The following is an 18,471-nucleotide window of genomic DNA, read 5'->3' on the forward strand; positions in this document are numbered from 1 at the left end:
GCCTATGTCCAGCTAAACAGAGCTCTTAGTTTCTCTTCCTCCCCTCCCTCCACTCGTGAGGCATTGTAACCAAGCAGGCCAATCACAGGGCTGCACAGTACTTAAATACAGCCTCAGATTATCTGTTTTTTGCAGAGGAGCACAAACACCTCCTGCATCACTCTGCTCTCCTCAGACATCCCAGCTTTCACGTATGCAAGAAGATTTTGAATAGAACCTCTCATCTTCGACCTGCTCTACCAAAATGTGCCTTTTCACCATTGCCCTGCTGTTTGCTGCACTGGGTGAGTCACTGTTTTAAAATCTTTTGCAAACAAGCCACAGTGGTAATTAAAATACCAAACACTATTTACTATAGGAGTTTAAAATCATGTGGGATTGACAGGGGTCTGTTGTGATTTTCACAGCTGTTTTCACAGAGGAATTTTTTTATATGCTTATCTCTGAACAGCACGTGTTCAGTGACTTTTGGGTACTGTGTAGGTTTATTTGTAATGTTTAACTTACTCTGAGAGCCATGTGTCTGTTGCTTCATCCTCTCGGTTTGCTCCCTGAAGCTCAAATCATACTACTACCTGGAAACTCTGATGCATCCACTTTAAGGGTAAAGATCCTTCACTTTGAGTTAAATGGTAAACAGAACCATGGGTGGCTGTGTGGAAATAGCATTTCCATTGTTAAATGTTGCTCTTAATCTTCTGCAGGCTGATTAATCTCAGAGAAACCAAATAATCCAGGTTTAAGGTGTAAATTGAAGGAGAAAAAGAAACTTTGAAAGTTTAGACAACTTTTTTCAGCCAAACAACTTAATCTGTATGATTTATTCTGATACATATCATAAAAAGTATTAACAAAGTATCATCTTCATAGAAAATAAGTACTTGCTTAACAAAGTGGTATATTTTGTGTAAGACCACTGCACTGTTAATGAAGGCACCAATCATTTTCCACCCTGTAAGCTTACAGTGACATCATCATGAGCTCAAAACAGCTTTTCTCACGTCTAATAATTTATGAGTGTTTTTTTCCAAACAAGCTAAGAAAAAGAGAAGACTTTCGTAAACAGAAAATTAAGTTTTAAACTAAATCAGGATTTTAAAAAGTCTGGCTTATGTTTTGATTTTTCTGTTTATCCATCATTCCAACCCTCTGATGATTAAAAAATTGTATTTATCCATCTCACAGATTTCTTGCTATTTTCTATCCCTTTTCTAGCGGTAGTGGGTTTGGCCTGGGAAGTCTTAGTTCAATGAATATCATTGTCACTCTGTCTCTTTCTGATTGTATAACAGGGTTTCTACAGGGTAGTAAAAGGTAGTAAACTGAATGAACTAAAATTAAGGCCAATGAACGGTAACAAACAGAATTCAACTTGGTAGTAAAATGTTTTACATTTTTTCACATTTCCATTTATGCAGATTTTTTATTTGAAGTTCATTTAACTATAATGTCTGGATAAAAATTATAACTATATACGACAGGGCCTGAGCTGTATCTGATAGACTCAGTTGTTTCTGCTGGCTGATCTGCTTTGCTGAGTGTTGGAGCCAACTAATATGTTGAAGGTAGAGTCAACATGGAGAATCTAAGCTTTTACAACTTTGGCTTACTGTAAAACTTAAAAAAGGAGGTTAAACTAAAGTGATTTGAGGAAACCAATGGCCTAAACAGTTTATTAACTCAGACTACCGGTATTTAATTTTAATTTTTTTATATTACATACAAGTTTGTTAAGTAACGTAGTTAACATTTGAATTTTCTGTTTTATTCAGTAATTCTGAATTAGTAAAGTTTTTACAAAAGAATGCTTTTGTGGCACCCGAGAGGTGCGATCATCTTAAAAACAAACCATAAAAACCAAACAGACTGCGGCGATTGTGAGCAGGGCTTTAAAAAGTTTAATGGATTAAAATCCAATAAAAAAAGAGATAAGATAAGTTAAAAGGGAAAGATTAAAAGAAAGATAAAAATCCAGATGGTGGAGAGCAGCAGAGTCAATGGGCAAGTCTGTTAAAAGACGCACTCTTGGCGGGTATAATGGAGGGCACCGTCCACCCCAGCACTGGATCCTAGTTCCGGTACGCTGCGCGTGTGGGCCTCTCCAGCGTAGCTGGCCTGAGAGGTCTCCTCCAACACGCGCCTCTCGCCAGCGTGCCTCTGCGCCTTGCTCCATGACGGGCCTCTCTGCACTCCGCTCCGGTGCGCGTCTCTCCGGCGTGCGTCCTTGCACCTCGCTCCGGTGCGCGTCCCTGCACCTCGCTCGCTCCGGTGCGCGTCTCTCCGGCACGCTCCTCTCCGGTGCGCGTCTCTCTCTCCGGTGCGCGTCTCTCTCTCCGGTGCGCGTCTCTGCACCTCGCTCCAGCGGGCCTCCTGCCGTCAGTCCCCAAACCTCTCCCGCTGCTTCACTCTTTCACCCGCTCCGTCCGGCTCCCTCCATGATCGGCCTTCCCATGTCAAACCTTCCCATGTCAGGTGTGTCTCTCCCCAACCAACCAGCAGCCCTTTTTAAATCAGCGTCCCAGTCGGCACGCTGCTTAGTTGATTGGGAACACCTGTGCCGTTGCTGTGGGCGTGTCCAGGTGTGAGTGGCAATGTGGCCTCCAAACAAAATCCAAACAAAAACATGCAATACACAAAATTGAAAACAAGCAAACAAGTTCAAAAATAAAGAAAATCCAAAAATTAGAATACATGCAACTAAACAAAAAGGCCACATTACCACACTTTTTAACTGCTTAGATTCATTAATTACTTTTACTATTAACCATCGACATTTCATAAGCAGTGGACTCATTAGGGGGAGGCCTACTTTGTTTTTGGAGCTACACAGAGTCGTGCAACTGCAACCTCAGGTTCAGACCTTTCTGACACCAACTTCAGAGCTCAGTGCTAAGGTTCTCTGGTATCTAAAAACTGCTGCCAAGCATCACTTGTACTCCTTAAATTAGAGCATCGGGGGGTTCTACCAAACCTTGTTCACAGAGTCTGACATTGCCAAATGATTTGCATGCATTAGAAGGTCTTAGTCAAGACATATGCTTGATTTTGTATTGGTTTTAATGAATATAGTAGAGATAGTAAAACAGGTAGTAAACTCAACACTGGGATTCCTGTACAACAACATTAAATTATTCACAGTGTCATTACCCCTAACAAGTTAGATCTGAAGTGTTCCAGATATTCTTGTGGGTGCTTACCCGACCTCTGGGAGGATTTGATAATAATGTTGGCAGGACAGCCTCTATTATGAGGTTAATTCATTCTTTTAAAATTTTTTCCATTCATTTATAATGGTTCGCAGTGTGGTTCAGTGGAGTCCCAAATCCTCTTAAATACTCTAAAGTATTTAAGGATTGATAGATGTCTTTTTTTTTTTCTCATCTAATAATATAATACAACAAAATAATGGACTTCAGGTTCTGTTTTTAATTCTTGCTGTATGGTTCTAGGAGAAATTAGGCTTAAGCATTAAAATATAGGCAAGACAAGTAATTACATGAATTAAAAAGTGAAATAGAAAGAAAATAAAAGCAGACTATAGACATGATAAAAGTTGGACCACAAACTTAATCTAATGATATACCACAAATATAAGGTCAATCACTGTGAATTGATGGCGAGTTAATTAGCTGGATACCTTGCATAGTTTTAAATCAAATTTTTAGTACAGGTTAAATGTTTCTGGTTACTTACAATTTTTTTAATATTCTGTATCTTAGATATTGGCTATTAAGATTTATATGTATATATTTACCAGGGGTGCAAACTCAAAAGCATGAGCATGTATTTTATATATGTTAAAACATTTTGTACTCCTTTTAAATATTCAGTAAATTCTGTTGACTGCTGAAAAACATCATCTAGTCTGCATGACTTTAGAAATTCATAATTAAATGCACGATTTGATTAAACTTTGGATCAAAATTTGTACAAATATTTGCATCTATAATTAGGCTCTTTGATTTTTAAAAAATGCTTTGAAGTGACATTTGATTTTAATTTATCTAAATAAACTCAGTAAAAGTGAATCACATACAGTTATATAAGAACTGTTCACTTTCACATTCTTTGCAGCATTTGTGACTTTAATTCAATAAAGATTGCTTTTCAATGTGTTACGTCTTGCTTTAAATTCATTCACAGTTCCAACTTTTGTTGAGTTTTGAAATTGGTGTTTAAATGACCAAAAACAGCTAAACATAAACTGAACAAAATTATATCTGTCACTGCATTATTAATTGCAAAGTCAATCAACAGGTTGAAATTGGCACGAGTTGTGCTCATATATTTTCTAGCTATCATATGTGCTGATATTTGGTACCAGCTGCATAACTTTTACTGTTTCAAAAATGTTGTGCCACAATTTCTTTCATTTTTTTATTATCAATATTTTTTAGCAATCAAAGATGACTTTAACATATAGCTCTAATTTTAACCAATGTCCAGCTATAAACCATATGCTTATTTGGTTTGTCCATTAATCACCAGAAATTTGTAAAAAGTATGAATAATTTGCTGCTAAATCAACAGTTTCACTGCTGTTCCTGCTTGTTTTACTGCAGTGGTGATGATTTTTTTCATCTTCTAGAACCAATATCATTCTTTGGGCGGTCCCCTGGTTCTGCACCTTTCACTTAAAAGGGTTGCTGTAAGACCTTTTAAGGCTAAACAAACATTCTGCTATTAAAGAATAATTTTTGTTAACAGAGTTTAAGTTTTATCAACAACCTTTTAGTATGTTTGAAAATAAATATATTTTCTGGTTCAGAAAATAGTTGTGACCCATCCCTCAGCTTATGCAACACAGATGAAGAAACTTGAAGTTCATTTTCAGAGAGATACTAAAAATACCACCACCTAAAAGGAACTTCTCATTATAGAGATGTTTGGAGATTTTGAAATTTTCAGAGTAAAATATTTCAAGGAAAGTAAGCGAACAGAGTTTAATTTATGTATAATAATATTCATCATCATTTGAAAATCACTAATTTCCAAACGCTATATAAACCAGGCGAAAGGTAGATAAGACAAAGGTTGGCCTAACCGGAATCAAAAGTCATTTTAAAAGATGAGTTTTTAAAAGAGGCTTATGGTCATTTAAAGTTCAGGCACACAAAGATGCAGGCCCATATACAGCCTGTTTCCTTAACTTTCTGAAATCCCACCTCAGGTCAGCACTCAGTCTCCATCCCTTCCCTTATTGCTTAACAGAGTTAGCAAACTCTCTAGCCGACCGGAGTCTGAGTCACATCATGTCAGCAATAAAAATTAATTCTGGGGGAGAGAGGCTGAGCATCTCTAAGCAAATGCAGCTAAATATGCATGCATTAAGTGCAAGAAGTGCAGCAAATTGCATGCATTAGAAGCTGAAAACAGAACAGAGGCTGAGCAGGTGATAAACAGCAGATGAAGAGAAGGATGTCTGAATAAATCCTTACAGGCTGGTAAGAATTAGCTTAAGATGTTATAATTAGCAGACTGAAAAAATAACTAAAAAATATATAGATATTTTGACAGCAAGGAATATTTTCACTAGTACAGAAGCATTGGGGATAGGGATTGGGTACTGACACACCAGAGAACATCTTCCTGATATGAGAAGACTTGTCAGTATTAGGTCTAATATGATGCAACATAGGAAGGGTGGCGGGCTACAGGGTGGAGGGTGCTTTGATTGACTTTTTTTTATTTTAGATACAATGATGACAAGAGGTATAGTAGACAACAATTAACTAAGAGTTACTACACATAAACATAGTTTAATCTAATAAAAGTAGAAATTGTCATACTCAACATTAAGAGATGGTCAGAATAAAAGGCTGCTCAAAGTGGCCAAACACATATGGATAAAAGGTTTAAATAACATGTTTAAAAAAATAAAATAAATATTTACACAATCAGGTAGAAAACATACTTTAACCCCTAAAGCTGCTACAGAAAAACAACAAAAGGCAAAGCATAGAGAAGTTGCTGGGACAGGACGAGATTTTTTTAATATGGGAGTGGGATGGGGCAAGAGTGAGAATCCGCTCCCGCATCAACCTCTACTTCAAAACCTGCAAATGAAAAAGCTCTATTCATGTCATAGAGTCATTTTTTATTTTTTTTTGTTAACAGAACCAAATTAAACAACTGACTTAAAATGTATTAAAATTGTAACTATTAAAATTAATATGTTATCATATCCTAAACTGAAGCAAAAAAAAAATAAAAAAATAAAATAAATTTCCCCCAAAATTGGGTTAGTAGATAATTTGATATTTGTAGGACTGTTATACTTTCCAGTTGTTAACTGGTTCCCTCTTCATTTTTGTCTTTTCAGATGTTGTTTCCTGTGCTAAGTTTGTGGCACCTTTAAACATGGAAGGAGTATTGGGTCAAGTGGAGTTTGACTCCGACAACCAGATGGCTAATGTAAATGTGTCTGGTGCAGGATCCTGCCCTGCCATAAATATTTCCCTCACCGTGTTCCCTGTTATGTATGGCCATTTTAGTCAGCCCTGCTCTGAGGCCAACATTGGAGGCAGTGTCTTCACATTCACTGCGGATCCTTCCTCAGATTCCCCCATCAGCGTATCAAGTGTCTTTGAAAGAATATCAAATTTGGATGACTATTCACTATTGTTGCAGACATGCAACGGCACCAAAGTATGCACGGTTATAAGTCAAGGACAGACATCATTGACTCGCCAGGCCAGGTTCACCGAATCTGTTGCTGGCAACATCTACATACGTGCTAATCAGGGAAATACCAACCTTCGGCTTCTAGCAGACCTGGTAACCGTTGGTCGAGTGAATGCACCAGTGACCAATATCACAATTTTGGGATCTACAAATCCAGCAGCTACATGCAGTGAATTGCTTGGAAGCTTAGATCCTGCCACTTTAATCAGTGTAGGTGTTGTGAAAATTGGAAACCCTTTGAATCCTCAGAAATCTCGCCTGGACCTTAACACCTACACAGCATACACTTATCTTCTCCTCCAGTTTGGGTCCAGTTACAAATGTGCTCAGGTATACACCATGTTAGAGAAAGAGGTGAGAGCAGTTATGAACATGGGAGGTATCATGGGATATTTCAACTTTCGTCAAGCTTCACCTTTTGATACGACACAGTTCAGCTTAAATCTGACAAACTTAAGGGAACTAGTTGGCCCCTACCACGTCCATGATTTCCCTGTCCCTTCAGTCAGGTCAAGCCAGTGCTCTAATGACAATGTGGGTGGTCATTGGAATCCCTTTAAGGTTGACACTACTCTCTCAAGGTACCCCTCGGGGCCTGGGTCAACTCATGACATGTATGAGATTGGTGACCTGAGTCGAAAACATATGTCTCTTAAAGACAAAAACGCTTCGGCGGGGACATTCACTGACTTCAACCTTCCTCTCTTTGGACAGAACAGCATTGTGGGTCGCTCAGTTGTGATTCACGAGGTTGATGGTACCAGGTATGCGTGTGCCAGCATTGGCTATCCCGGGGAGGTGGTGGTAGGTAGTGCCAAATTTCAGACTCCTTTGGTTGGAAAGATCACATTTACCCAGTTGGTGAACAATCCCCTGTCAGATGTTTCTATCTTCATGGATTTGTCGTACGGAGATCCTACAACAACACCAACCAAAAACCATAATTGGCATGTTCACATATTCCCTATTAGCACAGAGAGAGATGATGATGAAGGGCAGTGCAGCTCAACAAGTGGTCACTGGAATCCATTTAACATCAACACAACTGATAGCAGCTACACACTTCATTGCAATCCATCCTGTCCCCTTTGTTGTGAGGTCGGAGACCTTGCTAACAAACACAACACCATTGATCTCGACACCAATGTAGGACAAGTGAACTCCAAGCACTTTTTCACCGATGTTACTTCCTGGTTAACCGTGTCAGGCATAATTGATCGTTCTGTGGTCATCCATGAAGCACAAAGAGGAGGCCCGAGAATTGCATGTGCTAATGTTACCATGGTACGGGTCCCTGAAGCAAGTGTGGGCAGTTGGTTTGGCCCCGGTTCATCCGGTGGCCAAATAAAATTTTCTCAAGCTGTCCCACAAGGCCCCACAGTAATCAACGTGTCCTTAAGTAACCTGCAGTCCTTAGCTGGAGGGTACCATGTCCATATCTTGCCAATTGTAGCTGGTAGACCTGATCCTTGTTCAGATGCAAACATCCTGGGTCACTTTAACCCATTTAACTGGGACATAACCACTTCCCCTCCACCTGGAACCGGCACTGTGGACCAGTATGAACTAGGGGACATTAGTGGAAAGTTTGGGATGCTTACAGACCAAAATGACTATGAAGCTGTCTTCAGGGACCCAAACATGCCTCTAACTGGACCTTACAGCATTGTGGGAAGATCTGTTGTAGTCCACTACAGAAATGGATCAAGGTGAGAAACAACAAAAATGTTTGTTTATAACAATAAAGAGGAAGAACAAGATAGGATATGAGAATGAAAGACAGAGGTCAATCAAATGTTTGAAATAATGCCACAGGTTCCTTCATCTTAAGAAGAACTGCGTAGTAAAGTTTTCACCCTATGGTGTAACCATTCTTATGCATAAGATTAATGCATAAGAATGGTTATGCATTAATAACCATTATTATTATTATAAGAATGTTATAATAATAACATGTTATATTATAACATTATAATGAATGTTATAATAGAATTATTAGAATTAATAATTATTAGAAAAAAATGTTATAATAGAATTATTAGAATTATTAAAAGTTCCTCCAACATAGAGGAAGTACTTGGCCTCCAGAAAGCATTTTATTAATTAAATAAGAAATGGTAAAATGGCAAACAAGGTTGAAAGAAAGCACCATATCTTTGCAGATGAAACAGAATAACAGGATTTACTATTGTCATAGAACATAGTAGTCAATCATGCCAATCTTTTGAGGGTAGTTGTATACGTAAATTCTCCTGAGTGTTTTGTGTTAGAATATTTTGTATACTATAAGGCTGCTAAATAGAATATTGTGAAAAATGAATATTTAGGGCAGGGGTGCCCAGGTTCGGTCCTTTAGAGCTACCATCCTGCAACTTTTGGATCCATCTCTTCTAAAACACTCCTGAGTCTAAAAGAGGAATTCCCTCAGAAGGTAATTCAGCTCAGCATGCAGAGGCCTCGTAATGAGCCACTCTTTTAAATCATCAGAGAAAGGATGCATCTAAAACTTTCAAGATAGTAGCTCTTGAGAACTGGACCTGGGCGGTCCTTTTGTAGGGTGCTTTGTAATCTGTCTCATAATGCCTGTCTCAAGAGAGATCTGTTTATTTTCTCTTCAGAATGAGGTGTGCAGATGTCTCCGCAGACAGAAATCCAAGAGGACAATGGACTTTGGCCAGTGCTACATTTAATGGAACAGTGACTGGGACAATCAAACTGGTAAAAACCACAAAACCATGCAAACCATTACTGCATAGGTTTTTATTTGTAGCTTCAACAAAAGGAAGAAAATGTGCCAGCTGCAGCTAAGACAGCTAAGGTTTTTAGAGATGGGACTTACTCAGTGTAGCCTCAGTGTGTGCCCACACCCTGGAATTTTCTGACTCCTAAACCCAAACCACAGCATTATGTCCTCTCATGTTGCAAACCTAAAACACTTAAAACTGTAATTATGAAACTATTATGTCAAATGAATTAGCATTTCAATTGCATAGAGAAAAATGATGAAATATGACTATAGTGTTTCCTTAAAGTCACTAAGGAAGGTGTCTATTTAACAGCATGGAGAATTTTAAAACCTGATCATAGAAAGCATTGATAAGGGACGCTGTGAGAGTTTGGTAAACCAGGGAGGAAACCTTAGCTTAGCTTAGCATATATCTGCTGGTTAACTGCAAATGTGTTTTCGCTGAACTATGAGGCTCGCCGTGGTATCAGCTGTTTCTGTCAGCTGCCATCCAGAGGCCCCATACTGAGTCCTGCACTAAACCTATTTCAAGGAGGGAACATCAACATGAGCTTATTTTGTTCTGACAAAATAATTTAAGGAATGCCTAAACAGTTTAAAAGAAGAAACCATTCACACATCAAATGGATCTTTCTGTCTCAGTCTCTGTACTGAGCTAACATAACTGGACATCAACCTTCCTGTATTTTTGCTAATATCACACACCTTTGGTTTTGATCTCTTTAAGCAACAGCAGATGTTTCCTGATGGGAGTAACGGTGATGTTACACTGCTAGTGGATCTTAAATCACTTGAAAGTCGAAATGTAAGTACATTTTTATACAGTGAGAAACTCTCTTTTTCAAAAGTCAAAGCAAATATCCCAAATCAAAAGTACTTTTATACTAGTTGCTGTTTCTAAAATTACTTGCAATGCTTGTATGTGCAAACATTTAGTCTGCACTGCAAACCTCATCTTAAGCTGAAAGTTTTGTAAAGATTTAGATTTTTTATTTTATTTGTATCTTAAGAAATGTCAAAATTCTATGATAGGAAAAAAAAAAACTAACAATTAGCTACAAAAAATGGTGAGTAAGGTGCATACTGAGACTGATTGGAAGCATTGTTGGAGGATTTTAATCAGGTGTATGTCTACTTTCTCTAATTATATTTTTTTCTCTCCTTACAACCATTAATTCAACTATAAAATGAAGCAGAAACATTTCTGGCATTTTAAATCTTACAGACTGCTGCGGCCTCCCTATTCATAGCAAGCAATCGTGTGAATTCCATGAGTGACCTGTGTGACAGAGTTGGAGACACATTCAATCCCTTCAACATGAAACTAATGGTGAGGCTGTTGCTGCTGAACAGAAATACATCATCCAATAAGATATATTCATATTCAGACCGAGGAAAATATGAGAAACACATTAGCATAGAAAAAAAAGCAGCCAACTACTAGAGTACCGACATATTACAATGTCGGCTTACTTTTCAAAATGTTTCACAAATGACATCATGCTTTCATACATTTTAAAACAAGCATTGGATACCTTCACTATTGTTGTATCACCTGAAGAAAACATCTAAATGAAAAAATACTTTTAATAAACTGACAATAAAATTATACCTGGAAGTTATTTTAAAATAGCAGGTTGCCGTCTTAATCCTATATAGCTTTGCTCTTAGTGATGTAATTGTATAATCCACTTCCTCATTTCTATTCCTCTTTCAGAGCTCCAGCTGTTCCTTAGAAAACCAGTTGAGCTGTGTGGTTGGGGAAGTTTCCGCCAGGCAAGGCAACGTCAGCCTGACTGGGAGAGAAGTCTACACTGACAGCAATATCCAGCTGTCAGGAGACCACACAGGTGAGAGGGCCGGAAATGACTATCAGTCCTAAAAGGTTTAGCTGCTTGGCTGGTTTTACAGTTACATGCACCATAGAAACATCATAACGTCATCTTCCTGTAGCTTTAAATCATTTACTGAATTCAAGTATATGACTTAATGTTCTGTTTAAAAACAAGTTGTTTACAGATCTGTCGTGCTTAAGAGGGGTGATAGCATCCTTGCATGTGCTGACATCCTCCCAGATTCCCCATCTGCAGAGCAGACCTTTCCCAATGTGAGCTCCTTCAGTCGGTGAGTGAAATAAATAAAAAAAAACACTTCTTTAAATATTCATCTATTTCTGCAAAAACTCCATCATTAACACTAATTCCTAAACTGCTCAAATATATTTAAATGTTCCATGTGAGAAAATGTTAAGAAAATGTAAAACTGCTGTAAATCTATGGATTACATAACAAGTAGTATTTATGACTTGTTTATTAATTTGTTTTTTGACAGACTGAATAAATACACTATTCTATACATTTGTTATTAACAGTACCTTAATTTCACTCACACATCTTAACAATCTGACCCATTTTTTATTCTCTTACATTTTGATCAATATAGTGATAGACAGTGTTAAAAATGTTTAAATCCTATTCAGAATATTTATATTTACTGCATGCTTTTTCCTAAAAACTTTTTATGAATTCTAAGTTTTCAATTGATGGAGGTTTCCATCAATGTCTGGTTAAGCTAACTTCCACAGATCATGATAGACTATGACTCATGATAACTTTCCTTTCCAAACAAACCCAGATGCTAATGTAGGAAAATAAAGATTTTCTGCTGCTTTTTCACTGTTTTGCTTGACTGAGGCAAAGGCAAGCTGTTGCCATTTCCAAGAGAACTTGTTCATTAGGAATGCATTGCATTAGCAATGTTTAGGACTCCATTTTATGGATATTATTATTGCCTTCATTTCATGGAAGTTCTGTTTTAGTACATTTTTGTTGCAGTACTGAACACATCAAGCGCAACTTTAATCATCTATGTTCAGACTCATTTTCTGTCTGAATGCATCACCTTAAATAAATACATTTGCATCTATTTTTCCGGATTTCATAAAAGCAAAACTGTTTTAATCAAACAAACTCAAAAAGCTGAATTTCCTGTAGAGGATAGGAAGTGCTGTGAAATATTGAAGCTATTGTTTCATGACACCTGTTGTCAATATTCAACCAAATCAAATGACAGTTGTACTAAAGGGTATTTCAAATGTAAAACAATAATAGATGCAGAAAAGTTCTGGGTTCAAACTATTTATCCTACATGATCACTTTAAGCACCATAAAATGCTGAATTTTTCAATTCCTACACAAACACATCCGGCTAATACTAAAGAGTGTGATATGCAATTCTGAAGTGTTTTTTTTTCTGCACTTACAAGAGAACAAAAATCCCCTTTCATGATCTCCAATTGAACATCTGTTGTTTCCTCCATTTCCCTCCATTAACCCAGAAACCATTTTTAGCACCAACCAGTAAGATTGGTATTTTGACATTCCATTGTTATCAGGAAGAGATGTTATTTTTTTTTTCCAGGTTAAAAAGGTTTCAAGGTTCAAGGAAGCATTGTGTTTTTTTACCTTTAGTGTTTCCGTTTGCTTTAGTCTTAATGTTTGGGTTTGCATGCTTTGCTGTTAGTGACGTTTAATTCCAGAGAAAACAGCGCAAACCCGGAACTGTGTGGCAACTGGCAATATTTATATATGCAACCTTATCAGTGTTTCTATTGCAAGCCCAAGGTGGTTGAACTTTAAAAAGTTTGGTTTCCATATGTTGGTGCGCACAAACAATTTGGCTGATCTATGAAAAAAACACCTAACATTTATGTATGTGAGAATTGAGCTGGTAGATGCAGCAGGATCTCCACCCCTGCCGTCTGTGTTTATCTTCAGCTATCTGTTCTTATTAGACTAAAAGATGTTTGTGTTTATTTATACCCAGATATGATTTCCGAAGGAGAGTCGCAGATGTTCTGGGGATGGAAATGGCGAGGATAACCATCCTGCCCGGCTCTCCCCTCTCTGCAGCAGATGGCCAGTGTCAGAGGGTCAACTTCATGGTCTCAGGTAAGGCAGAAAAATACACACTCGCTTAAAAACAATTTATGTTATACATATAAAACACTAAACAAAAATTATCTAAATAACTCAAAATGCAAAAAGACATTCCGCTTTCTCCATTCCAATTGCATAAACTTTGCTTTGCTAAAGTATTAACACCTCTTGAAAGTATTTTTCCACCATCATCAAACATTATTTACATTTACATTATTTACAAAATATCTCAACACTGATCGAATGGAAATAATATATGTTACCATAATTTTTCAATTCTTGCTACAGAGTTTCAGTTAATTTAGGTCTGGACTTTGACTGATCCCTTCTAAAACATTAACATTCCTCAATTTTATCTTTTCTATTATAATACAATACATGCATTCTATTGCTAGATTAGCCTGTGTTTAGCTTGACTCGCCAACTAACAAGGTGTTGGTGCCCGCATCATGTTTCACAATCCAGATGTAGTGCTCAGGATGAGTCAGTGTTCATTTGTCTCCACTTCTCACATGAAAAAAAATATGTTTTGTTTTGTTCTCCTAATGCCTTGAAGAAAAACTTTAAACTTGAGGATTGTATTGAGGATTCCATATTGGGCCTCTTCCATAGGGCTACAGTTGTGGAATGCTAACTAGTAGTTGTCTTGTCAAATTCTCCCACCTTTTTCCATTTTTTTTCTTTAAATACTGTAAACCAGAGGTCACCAACCTGTTTTAGGTTGAAAGCTAATGAGACATAGGAAAGGCTACCAATACTGACCTATGAAATGGAGGAGTAGGTGTTCACCTAAACTTCATGCATATTTTCTTTTTTTTTCATTTCTAATTTTCTTTTAGATGTTGCCATTTTGAAATCTCTTTAAATGCAAGTGGGATTAAAAAAAGAAGAGAAACAGAATAAAATAAAATGTCATACTTAGCCCACTGTTGAGTTGTGCTGTTTCAGGAGACACCAAGGGTATTTAGGGCTCCTTGGTGCCTGTGGGCACCATGTTGTTGACCCCTGCTAGAAACCTTTCTAAAACTTTACATTTCACCTGTCTGCTGTACTTTTCGGTCTTTGTGCCGATGTATGTTTACTGATGTTCGTCACCAATCCTTTGCAGCTTCAGCAGAACTGCTGTTTTTATACTGAGATAAAATCAGAGTCAGCTGAACTCTGCTTAATAAATAAGGAACATCTTATGTTAGCTGTTGCCAAGTTGTTTTATTGAGGGTATTGGGCTAAAGGGCATTAGATACTAAGGTTGCCAGATTTTTTAGATTTATATTTGACTTTTTAACAGTTCCCTGCTTTCAAGTAGGTTGATCACATAAAATAAGCACATAAGTAGGTTGATCACATAAAATAAAACACTGAAGTGTGCAATTGACATGTGACAAAATATTAAAGAAAAATACGATTTTGCACCTCACTGTAAAATTCATTTAAACCAAAAAAGCCAAGTTCATAATAATGGTTTAAATAGATCTCAGATGAGTCACAATGTGATGTTATTATAGTCTTTATGAACTGCGGGAATCTTTGCAGCTCATGTTTGCAGGAGGTTAACTGTGGTCTAGTGATGTAACCACGTCAACATGTGCTGACTCAAAGCATCAAGCTGCTGTCATTTTTCACTAAGCAACCAGTCAATGACAAAAAAGTGTGTAATCTCTGAAACCTGAACTGAAAACTTTTTAGCAGCCAAAGGAAATAAAATAAATGTTAACATAAACTGGCACAGAAACTAACAATGTGAAAACATTTTAATGTGGAAATAGCAAAATTTAGGATTATGTTTCCTTATTTTAACTCGGAATGTGTGCTATATTGTCTGAGAATTTTGTCGGGTGTTGTAGTGAATAATGGCTTCTAACACTGAACTGGACAACTTGTAAGTCCCAATATTAGGACAATGAACAATTACAGGCATTGAAGAATCTTTAGAAATCCTTAGAAAACTGTTCGGGAACCTGACGCTGGGATCGAGTGTCTGTGCATCTCATTGTCTGTCCCCGGGGGGGAACAGAGGGGTATCTGTGCAGAGGTTTAAAACAGTGTAGCACAGAACCGGTAACTATACCCTCACAAGGGGAAAAGTTTACCAGAGTGAGAGTCATGAACCCCCCAACCCCTTTTTTTATTCTGCTCAAAAGCATTATAGAAGCACAAGTAAAAGTTGCAGGTTAGTATTCTTAACACTATAGATGTTTCCCTTTTTCATTTATAAATGATGTGAGTCTATAAGTTGCCCATATAAACATGAAGGTGGGCTTTCATCTTGCTACAGTTATTATTCATTAGAAAAATTCTGTTTTTTTTATAATTTTTGTTTTTTGTTGAAAATCTTAATAGTAATATTAACATTTTATATTACTGTGTGTTTTAAAGGGGAGGTCAGTGTGGACCTGCTTAATTCTGTCAAAGCGAGTGAGAAGATGGGGCCATTCAAAGAGAGTGCTGAATGTGAAAGTAAGTCCTGCTTCTTATTTTCAACTTTTGCCTTCACATCTATGCGGGGGAGTATTTGGATACCTTATCAACGGATGATTCCGGGTTGTTATAAACTTCCTGGCATTTTACAGGTTCTTGTCAGAGACCTTTAATAAAAAAAGAGGAGGAAACATTAAACAATAACTCTCATATAAACAACTCACTGGTGCAAGAATGACCTTTAATTTTATGATATCAGAAACCAGTTTTAAAAAAAACGAAACGTGTCTCATTACTGAGGTTTTGTGCAGAACTTTTATGAAAGTGAGTTGTTTGATTTTTTAGTAAGAAAAGTGTTAAAACATTATCCGAGGCTAGACCAACTAATATAGATGAGTGTAGATAGAAGAGTATCACACTTTAATCTTTGTTTTACTCCTCTTAAAGTGTCAGTTTATATTTCACGCCCTGTTTGTACTTCAATAAAGTAATCTAAAGGGGTAAATCTTAGGTAATAACACTGCTCTTCTGATTGAACATAAAAAAAATATTTCAAATACTGTTAGATCCACTTGGTTTGGCTGTAATTACAAGATATTCCCTTATAATAACATACCATATTTTTGTTAAGTACCTTATATGGCAAAAAGAAGTGTTTTATAATTCAAGCTTAGATACTTTATTATTCCAGATGTTGTTTCCATTTTTGTCTGTTACATAAAGTTAAGATAACATGTACTGATCTTTATTTAACGTAACTCCTTCATTGACCTCTGATAAACCTTTTTAATGCTGCCGTTTTGAAATTGGACCATTTGAGTGAATGTTATCTATTCTCAGGAGGTCACTGTGAATTATTTTGCTTTGATCTGGGCTGTTATCTGTTGAGAGTCTGACTAAAACAGACTGAAAGAGGAAGTAAAGTGTGGCTTAGATTATGAGGAGACAGTGATATAGATGCTGCTGGAGACTGTTCTAAAATATGAAAACTATGCATCCTGCTGTAAGTTTTTGAAAAAAACAAAAAAGACTCTAGTCTTCCTCTTTTTTATGTCTAAAATAAAATAATTAAAGGCTCGAGCACAAAAACTGACTTTATGTTGATTTGAAATAAAAAATGTTACATTAGGTTCACCCTTTGGTCGATAAACATCACTGAGCCCTGAAATGAAAGGTATGGCCATCATAAGCTACACTTTAGTAAGAACAACACTCATCACTCAGTCCTGTTTTTCCCTTGAACTACAGTTAAGTATCTCTAATTGTGTTTGGAGAAGGCAGATAAGAATATTTGACCAATTACAATAAGAAAAAGTAACATCTAAGTAGTTTGAGTGTATAAAAGGCATTCATTTAAGGAAATCTAATCTAGGAATCCCCTCCTTACTTGATAAATAACTGCAGCTTAAGACCTTTTATTAATCTCCTATTTAACCTGTATGTTCCTGTCTGATTTCTGCAGGAAGTTCTGGAGGACAGCTGGTGTTACCAGGAATCTTCACACTATTGCTGATGTTTGCCGCCTCCTTCCTGTTGCCATCTGCAGCATCTTCTTAGATCTGAGTCCTGGCTGTACTGTGCAATACTCAATAGGAACACATGAGTCCTCCTGATGTATAGCTGTGAATCAGAATTGTCACTTACCAAATGTCACAGTGGTCATTGAGCAAATAATGTCCAACTTTGTACAAACTTTATGTCCAAATGAAGATCTTCCAGGTTTTTTTGTTGAAAAACATGTTAGAAATTAGTTGGTATATCTTTTTTTTGTATAAATGTCATCTTTAGGTACTTAATGTTGTTCATCTGGGCAAGATGTAATGTTTTGTTTGTATTTTAATGTGAAATGTTGGAAAAGCTTTACATTTTTCAATAAAAATCTCAAATTGTATGTTTTCCCTCAAACTTAACAAAATAAAAAGCATAATTTGATGAGCTAAAAAAGGCAGATACAAATGCAGATACAGATATAAATACTTGGAATGGAATCTAAGCATCAGAGGCCTAGTTTACACAGTGAACGAATGTTGGTAACAAACAACTTGTAAACTTTATTTGAGCAGTTAAGGTTTATTGAGATTACAAATCTATTTTGCAAGAGAGAAATACATTTAACAAAAAACTAAGAATCTACACATTTGTTTCTTCAAAAAGGCTCACTTTGTAAAAGTTCCATTTTATTTGAGAAGTTACTGTAATCCATCAATGGGAAGTATTTCTATTGTTGATTACCTCTGTTTCCTATCTATGAAAGGTGATGGATGCTTTAAAATAATATTCATGGTCTTTACAGTTATTAGTTTATTTAATCCCCCCTGAATTTTAGTTTTAAACATATCATTGTTATTATCCTAAGCAATTTCTTATGTCAGTATTATAAGATAAAGTAAACAAAATGACTTTTATAAAATAAACATTTCAGGATTCCGTTGCTAATTTGTATCAAAGTATAGAAGCAAAAAAATTAATTCTGCAAGCACTGATGATATGTGATATTTGAATGTTAAAATAGATGACAGCATTAAAAACTACTACTAGATAACTACTTATTAGGTTTTAGGGTGATGAAACTCAAGTTTTGAAAAATATGTTCTTAAGCAATTTTATTTCTTTGTTTTCTTAAGTGAAAAAAAGAATACCCAAAGAAAACACACCAAAGAGTAATAAAAAGCAGGATAAAGATAC

At 36.5% G+C, this 18,471-nt stretch overlaps 1 protein-coding gene across 1 annotated transcript; it reads left to right on the forward strand.

Moving 5' to 3' along the window:
* Window positions 1–107: 107 nt before the first annotated feature.
* cusr (Copper-only SOD repeat protein) lies at window positions 108–17,543 on the forward strand. The gene is made up of 10 exons (XM_038291335.1): window positions 108–284; window positions 6,323–8,393; window positions 9,303–9,402; window positions 10,158–10,235; window positions 10,656–10,760; window positions 11,148–11,280; window positions 11,440–11,554; window positions 13,256–13,380; window positions 15,745–15,825; window positions 17,249–17,543. The coding sequence occupies exons 1-10, from the start codon at window positions 245–247 to the stop codon at window positions 17,341–17,343; spliced, it is 2,943 nt and encodes a 980-aa protein (XP_038147263.1). The 5' UTR covers window positions 108–244; the 3' UTR covers window positions 17,344–17,543.
* The last annotated feature ends 928 nt before the right edge of the window (window positions 17,544–18,471 follow it).

The sequence above is a fragment of the Cyprinodon tularosa genome, unplaced genomic scaffold (genome assembly GCF_016077235.1).
Source record: "Cyprinodon tularosa strain WSP-4 unplaced genomic scaffold, ASM1607723v1 ctg108, whole genome shotgun sequence".
In the NCBI taxonomy this organism is placed as follows: Eukaryota; Metazoa; Chordata; class Actinopteri; order Cyprinodontiformes; family Cyprinodontidae; genus Cyprinodon; species Cyprinodon tularosa.